Source organism: Bombus fervidus, chromosome 4 (assembly GCF_041682495.2).
Source record: "Bombus fervidus isolate BK054 chromosome 4, iyBomFerv1, whole genome shotgun sequence".
In the NCBI taxonomy this organism is placed as follows: domain Eukaryota; kingdom Metazoa; phylum Arthropoda; class Insecta; order Hymenoptera; family Apidae; genus Bombus; species Bombus fervidus.
The window spans coordinates 3081863-3090972 of record NC_091520.1 but is presented as its reverse complement, the minus strand read 5'-3'; the positions used below and the strand labels follow the sequence as shown (position 1 = coordinate 3090972).

The 9110-nt window shown below is 31.0% G+C and overlaps 1 protein-coding gene across 1 annotated transcript; it reads right to left on the bottom strand.

Moving 5' to 3' along the window:
• Nucleotides 1-1587: 1587 nt before the first annotated feature.
• Nucleotides 1588-7413, bottom strand: LOC139986994 (UPAR/Ly6 domain-containing protein crok). The gene is made up of 3 exons (XM_072002809.1): nucleotides 7131-7413; nucleotides 5649-5807; nucleotides 1588-2786 (listed from the first exon to the last, which is right to left on the bottom strand). The coding sequence occupies exons 1-3, from the start codon at nucleotides 7189-7191 to the stop codon at nucleotides 2545-2547; spliced, it is 462 nt and encodes a 153-aa protein (XP_071858910.1). The 5' UTR covers nucleotides 7192-7413; the 3' UTR covers nucleotides 1588-2544.
• Between the last annotated feature and the right edge of the window lie 1697 nt (nucleotides 7414-9110).

Here is a 9110-nt window from a genome sequence, read left to right as displayed (position 1 = left end):
TTGATGTAGATTATATCGGGTTCTCCTCTCTAACAATTGCGAACACGTGTCTAACCCTATTTTTCAAAAAAATGTAATCAACCAACGCACATATACCTCGATGGTATAAACGACACGAACTTACGATAATACGATAAAAATTCTATTTAGGAAACAATAAATATTCAATTCTTTTAAGTCCTAACTCCGCGCGATGATACTAAATTTCTGAATAAACTTTAAACTCAGTTCTCGCAATTTGCAAACTAGCAGAAATAGCATTATCATAACCAAAAGTGACCGATGACGAACGATATTCCGTTGTAAACGTCGAAGAACGTAGGCGTAAGGTATTTCGGCCAAAGCGTCATTGCATCATGAGATACATGTCTCGTTCAAAGCGAGTTATTTCGATCTCCGGAGCAAAGGGATTATTTGGCGGGCAATTGATTGTGTGAAAATCACGTATCAACGTGGTAAATTCGGAATGTGCATTTCGGAGAAGGAAAAAATCCGCGTTAAGACGTGAGCCAATCACAGTGTATCGCGAACTTCTTTCACCGAACGATACCAGCTTATTCTATGTGGGAAGGACATCACAGGAGCATAAATATTTTGTTTGAAGAATGTAACTAAACTGCGGATTTTTATGCCTTCATAAAGTTTTGAAAGTGCGATATTACGCGGAATGCGCATGATACGAAAAAGTATATAAAACATTCAAATTACAGTGCTTTTCATAATATTCGTTAGGTAAGACAATTTTTTATGGAGATTTTATTTCTCTGGTTATGTTCCCGAAAATACGAATCTGCATAAAAATTCGCAATCTACATACAATAAAGGTACAAAATGATAACGGATCCATTTTTCGATATAATGGTCAAGCGAACATTAATCTCAATAATAAATAGGTAGGATATGACCAATTCTTTGGCACCAGATATCGTGCCATTCGTGGGGAATTTTGATAGAAAAAGTTTCTCGGATAGAAATCAAGAAACGCGTGTTAAAAAACTAATATGAAAATTCGTGAAGTCGATTCTGTTTAAAGGAATTAAAGCTTACCGTGATAGTTAGTAAATAAAGGAGTTATTAAAAATGTCGTTTTGACAACATATTTCATCGATATGTAACTAGAAGTGTAGGTAGAAAATGTAATGTCAATCAGATTGATGAAATGTCATTCGAGATTGGGATAACCTGTACGATGATTCTTAGATTTGATGTCTATATACATTCTTTTCTGTTATACGCTGTCATTTGAAATAAATATGACTTCATATGTTCAACTACGTTCAAAGAAATAAATATGGAACTTTTATCATCAAATAACATTTTTATTTTCATAACATCGATTGTTATAATGCGTGATCTATTGCTTTTTTTTTTATAGAAAATAGCAGCATAAAAATAAGGAGATTTTAGGACTATCGCCGAAAACTGTGTAAATCGATAAAAATATCTCGTAATATATACAAAATAAATATACAGGCAAAGATTTAAATGATAAGGGAACGTGTAAATTCAAATACAGTGGATTTTATAATTTTTATAAATTATAAAGGACAAGACGATTGTGCTTTATCCTAACAATAAGAGAAATGATCAACAACGAAAGCAAATTTATTCACAATGCGCAATCTAGTCTACAAATCTAATTAAGTAATAGAATTTTAATGGTACATATATAACAAAATGTTAATTTAATCAGACATTCGCTAAGCGCGGAATGAAAGAAAAATTTCGGATTATCCTATACATTGGACGGATACCTGATAAGCTAATTTTTTTTACTTGTTAGTAATTTTTTTTTAATCTTAAAGTAACGTCATAACGAAAGAAATTGCAAGTAAACGCAAGATTGAAAAGATATATAGCAACGAATCTCAGCCCAAAATTAAATAAAAACGAGAGAAAGCAGTTTATTTATACAGATTTGCTTGTAATACGAAGAATACTTGAATCAATCGATCAAAGAATTCTTACTAATCGTGACGCGAGCGTATGATCACGACAGGCAGAGGATAATTCAAATTAATAATTCTTTATTGTACAATTACGCCATATGTGTTGAATTTATATACACAAATTGTACAAAAGTGTTAATTTTATTTAGAGTAGCTTTGTACGAAAATATAGTAATTAAATAGACGATTAGAAATTAAGTAAAACTTTCAGCACAGTTACGCAACTACTGTAATATATGTCAACCGTTCTACTTACAATTAGTACGCGACTAACGAGGTATGCCTAACTATAAAATCTTAACGAACTGATTACATAGAACCATTTTAACATGACACTATTCGTTACGCTAATAAGATTTTAAACTGTATCACGCTTCCAAAACAGCAATTCCTTTAACTAATTAATCGATAAGTTGACCTAATTGTTCTTATAGTATAAGAAAATGATAAGGACATAAAGGTGACGAATGGTCAATAAAATTTATTTGTGGAACACTAATCGCGTTTGAATTTAGGGTCGTTTAAAATGGCGTTCTTTCGGATAATTGCTCTCTAAAAATAACGATTTTTATTTACGGGCTTGAATGTCGCTATGTTACAGGATACCGTATTTCGATTGGAGAGAACGATAGCCGATAATGGCTAGAGCAACGACGAGCAGCGATTGCGAAATCGACGCGCCCGTCGCGGAATTACAGAGGTCAGTACTACAAATATGGCAGGATTCGATTATGCTTCGACCTGAAGTCATTGTAGTGCTGCAAGGACCATCGGTGATGTCTGCTTCATCGACGTTCAATGTAGAACACTGGCGTATTACTACTCGTTCGTTATTTTCTGCAAGCAAAAGTACTCGTTGGAATTTTCTCTAGACAGTTTCGAAAGTATAGCTGATTAAATATTTAAGATATTATATTCAAGTATGAACACAAGCAACGAGAAAGGCAAAAAAGCAATCCTGTGATTTATAATTAAATTCATAAAAATTCGAGCATCTATTTTATAGTTCTTTTTGTTATTAAATACATGACCACAGTGCATTAAAAATTTCTATTAATCTTTACTAATACATATTGTATTACTTACGCAATATGTATCTATATTTTTTGAAAAATACGAACATATACTTATCTACTTATATATGTATTATATTTTTCAACTAATATTGAACAGTCTTCTCTGAATATCTGTAAATTGAATATGAACGTCATAAAAATTGAACAATTTAGAAATTAAATCTGTTAAGTATGTTTGGACAGCATCTTTGCGTTTGACTGCTTCAAAGGTGCATACTTTCATACCTGATATCAAACATAAATATCTTGAAAACTATTAGTAAATACAAGTATTATATACTATATACATAATATATTATGTAATATTAATAAATACAAATATTAGAAAAGAATTAAATTAAAAAAATTAATTTAAATTAATTCATTGAAATTTTTCCTTTAAATTAAAACTTATAGAAGCATTAAGTTTGGAAGATGTATTAGATAGAAGTAAAATATTTTCAGGGGATGTATTATTTAGTGTAAGCAATTTTTACGTAGGCGAATGCTAAATACATGAAAGGAAATCTCATACTTTTAAACTGAAACATATTTTTTTAACGTATTGATCGATGTTGCTGTTATTATTCATAAAATCACTAAGCTATTAATAAGATTACCCAGCTTGTGAAAGGAACATTAGATTAGGAGATATAATAATTTATAACACTTATATATAATATGTGTACTTTTTAAAATGACAAGCATATTTTTGCTAGAAAATATTACAGAAAGAATGAGACAAAAAGAGAGAGAAAAATGAGACTAAAGAGAATTCTAGATTATTAGTATGAAATGAAATCTTATTTGTCTCATACATCAGCTACGTGACAAATTAAATTATGCGCACCTCGAAACCATTCAACTTTTATTTCAAATATTTTTCATTATTGTCAGCAATTTCGAAAATATTCGGGATGATTGATTCAAAGAAAATATCCTGTATATTGATGGATGAGTTTCATGATGGTATAAAATCATGAGATTATTAGTTTCCCATGACAATGTGATATTGAAGACAATATTGTCAGCTTTGCAAGATTTGCGTACTACGTAACAGAATACAAATAGATACATACGTAGTATACGTTTGAACAATTTCCGGATCGCGCTTGTATGTACACATAACAAAATACGCTATATACGACGTTTCCTTTTGTGTTTCTGTTAAAACGTAGTGTTATTTGAACGATATGCTGCAACAGGTTGTGTAACACTCGTGATTCAAAGTATATGACGAAGTGGACTGAGGAAATAATTACGGTATTGCGCATTTAAATAAACTCAGATTTCTTTATAAACTGAACATCGGAGTCTGGGAAACGAGCAAAAGACATTTTAATGAAGCAAATAATATCTAATCTGCCTTTTTGGTTTGAAACATGAGTAAAAAAATTATTGCAGCTATTGTTTACTTCGGAAATAAACAATTTAAAGCTCGAGATATTTCAAAACAAGGAATAATGTTAACCAATAAAGCATTTTTTGTGTATTTTACCTATTTCCTGAATTTATATTTCATTACAAGATATTCTAAAATTTCAATAAAGTCTTCTGGAAAATGAAAATCATGCAAATGTCTATGCAATCAAGCGATCGTTATTTATATTGTTATTACAAACCAAATGCATTTTATTTTATTAAGTATCTTTGATTTTCCAAATGTTGTTGTCGTTATCAGTAAACATATTAATTTCGCATACTTTTTCGTGTTACACAAATTTTATTAATCTCTCAGTTATCATACATGTATGAATATCGTTAATCCTAAGATTACGATCACGTTAGTAAGATTAACCTTGATATTCAAAATTTTACGACGGTGAGTGATTTTTCTTTAACACGGGCGCGGTTTTGACCTTGACAACATATTATTATCGTGATTATAGTGTAGAACGTAGCAGCGTGCGCTGTGACTCACGAGTGAAACATGGTATGTCGTGGCGATTAAGTCGGAGACGATAAACACTAGATTATGATGTTCTCTAGTTTCACGCAGTATATACACATATATCAAATACGTCATCCAATGTGAGAACATCGTACGTAATTGAGTAATAAATTGCTATGCTTATGACGAAACAGGATGTCTTAAAATATGAGCAAATTCATGCAAATTCAAATTTCAGTCGCACTATATCAAGTCATTGATTGTAATAATTGTTATTATTATTACAAATGCATTTCGAGAAAAAATTAATTACTTTGATTAAATGTATTTACCAAATAAGTGTCTATATGCAGAATGGAAACAATATGTATGATCAATACTCGACTACAAGAAACAAATAATTATCTATGATCTATTAAATATGTGCATATTTATATGCAAGTAGACATTTGAGTGAAAAACACAACAGTAAGTATTTTATTAAATAGGTCATATTTTTACGTACGTAAGGTAGAGTAAACGTAGTTGCGAATAGTACAAACACAAAATTAATAAAAATTCTACAAAGAAACATTTAATAATTTCCAGGTTAATTTGCAATTATTTTAAGAATTAAAAATTATATTAGACAGTACACAATTTTCAATTATTTCGTTTTAATATTTTCTAGGCTACATCAGAAATATGTTTTTTGTAAAGCAACGTTGACAAGAATAAATTATTTTTTAGTAAATTATTCGTCAAACCACTTACCTCTTTTCACAATTTTCCTGCATACATGTTTTACGGGTTCGTAAGATCCAGTTTCACAGAGTTTCGTATAAAACGCCGCTTGATGTTCTGTAATGTTCAGTGGATCACCACACAGTACATTATTATTGGAAGCGCAATCCCAACATCGTAAAGCTAAACCTATAACATATGTAAATACATTATTAAATATCAGTAAATATAGCATATGAAATGCGACAAAGTAAAATATATTGTTAACCAAATTTTCCTGCGTCATATCTTGAACGGTACTAAATCTCAAACATGATTCTTAAATATACGTAATATTTAATTTAATTATTACGATTTTGGAGTATTTTCACATTTTTAGCTCCGTTTTTATTATATATTTTATTTATTATAACAATCAAATAATTAGAGAACTTTTTTGAGAAATTTTATGGAATGTTTTGACGATTACACGCTCTTCCCCGTCACCCCCATACTATAGCGGCAAATGACGTAATAGTTAAGAATGGAATTGCTCTATACAATTTGTATTATGTCATCGATACTTACAAATTATACGTATACATTAATCATCTCATCATCTACTAATCGGATATAAAAATGTTGCATATAATTTTCGCAAATTTACACTCCGCTTAAATAATCACAATAACAATTAATATGATTTTATTTATACTAATTTATATTAATATTAATATTGATATTATATATTATAACATATAATATTAATGTTATATATTATTATACAACGTTACTTTATCATATCAACTACTCGTACTCGGTTTTTTATTTTACTGTGTCATGGGCATGACGTAGCATGACATATAATAAACAAACAAATGACAGCAATAGGCAACTTAATATATCTGATAAGATGATAATAATGAACACACTAACACGAAAACAAACGCAATAATAAAAACCTTCAGTAGAACAAGCGAGGACACAAGAATAGTAATGGTTGAGTTTAATGAACAAATAACGTAACACTCCACCATTATGATTTCTTATATAAATCTTGCTTACTGGCCAAATAAATCATTACCTTTGTTACTCTACATTAGTTTATAAATTTCATTTTTTCCGAATATTTTAAATTTATTATAGCTTGTTTCACACGAATCGAAATATTTATATCGTATTTATGAAACAACTTGCTTTTCTTATTTCTTTAAATTACAATTCGTACAATACATTTTCCAATTATTTTTTCTAACTACCTCTTAAGGATAAATGTAAGGTCTTTCAATTTATATTCTACTCGTAAATTTTCTGTCGTACCGAAACTATCGTTATTTCTAGCGATATCACGAATTTATTGCATTTCAACAATAGATTATTGGATAATTATACTATACGCGATAAAGGAATAATGCAAATATACGAAACGTTAACTTATTCACTTGGCGTTAATTTTATATATCACAATATTTAATACGTATTACATTATATTGTTATATTAAGACGTATTCTACACGTTACTAATTGTTTTACCTGATTGCGAAAGGACAACCAGACCGAAGATGATCAACATCCATGTTAATCTGGAGGACATGTTGATTCAATCACTTCTCAGATCTTTATGGCTTCCGAATTAATCTAATCGATGATTACTTTACACCGTGAGTGATACAGCCGCTTAAGATGTCAAAGGCGATATCATGTGTATCCAGAAATAGATAGAGAGAAACTGCTAGCGTCACAGACAGTGTTCACTTCGTTACTGAAGAGGCAACACCCCCTTTTTGCCGAGAACCGAGAACGTACACGCGGTCTCCTTCTTCCTTGCTCCCTCTCTTCTTCGAGTTTCTCCGCGCTTCTCAGGGCACGCGGCTAACATGGTCCAGTCCAATAACATATCGCATGTAATAACTCCGTAACCCCTCCGTGGATCATGCAAGCGCAAGGAAGTAGGAGTCAAGAGCAAACAACGAAAGGAACCTTTTAACAGAACGCAACAGACGAAACGCTAATTACATTCCAGGAGTGAGAGGGAGAAGGAAAGAGAAAACAACATTGCTCGGGGCCCTCATTGGACTCATTAGGACAATTACCGACTGGTTAAACGCTCTATAGGGTCTTTCGAGGTTTACGATGGAAACTGGAATACGCAATTGTTTAGAACTTGAAGATTCTCAGATTGAGATATGGAAATTTGAACGAATTAATAATTAAATAACGTTAAGTTTTTCTCGTAGAACACCACGTGCTGCAATATTCTTAATCTTTTATTACTAAACATTTACGAGTATCAGCGAGTTATTATTATTGATCATCCAGTAATTAACACTTAGCCAACCGCGCGCGCCACAGCGAGCTATACGTTTTTCATCGCGCTCGGACGAACCAACCTATATGCTGTCTATCGTGCATTTTTCAAAGCATCGAGGACTACTAGTCACTACTTAAAAAACAAAGAAATCTAAAAATTATTTAAGTGATCAATTATATTTTATAGTAATGATTTTATATAACGATTTCACATATTGTTTATATAAAACATCAAATTAAAAATATATATTAAAAGTATAAAAAAATATAGATAAAATTAAAAATATTATAGATGACTAAAGATAAGTAACACGACTAGAACGTGAAATATAAATTCACAATGCATTTTAATATTTTTTAACAATATGGTATAAATAAATAAGTATATTTTATTATATACTGTACTTTATAAGAGCAGAAAAAGTGACGCAATTAATTGGTAATAATTCCAGGTAAACAATAACTGATAATAGCAAAAGAAAAGAAAAAGAAAACGCGTTGCAAAAGTAAAAAGGGAAGAGCTCTCTGTTTGGTCACGCAGCAATGTATTGTACTTTACAGAGGGGAGATCTTCCTATTCGGTTAGCTAAGTGTTAAGATTGATAAGACTCTTGATATATTCGATTGAATTGTAAATCGAATGCAGTGATTTTATTCCTGTTGCAATGACTTTAAACTTTCATCCCTACATCAGTTGCATGAAAAACTATTGTGTATGTTCTCAATCTATTTTAATTCTAATTGGTTACAGATGTCCAATAACAGGATTGTAAAGTGAATTTACCGACTTGTTAAGAAAGACTTGTCAGGGGTCAGAAGATCGTTTAACCCTGCCTAACATTACCGAATTGACTCGAGCATTTAACCCCCCTCTTCGACCAGATGCGTCAATACGTAAAGATGTGTACATCCGAGCATACACGATTTTATAGGTGTTGGTTAGAACATCACCATCATCGATACAAAGGTTACATCGAGTAGACCGTCTCCCTGTTCATTCATAAGGCATTTAATTTCTGACTTGTAAGTCAACAACCTTTTCCGGCAAATCAACATCGTCGTACTCTGTTTCAGACATTAAGCGTACATGATGTGAAAACCGAGAAAAAAAATGCTTCGTTAAGATTATCTAGAATAGGTTACATGCAGAATAAGGAAAGTGAAACAAATATAGATTTGTAATGTGAAACACTGTTCGATGAT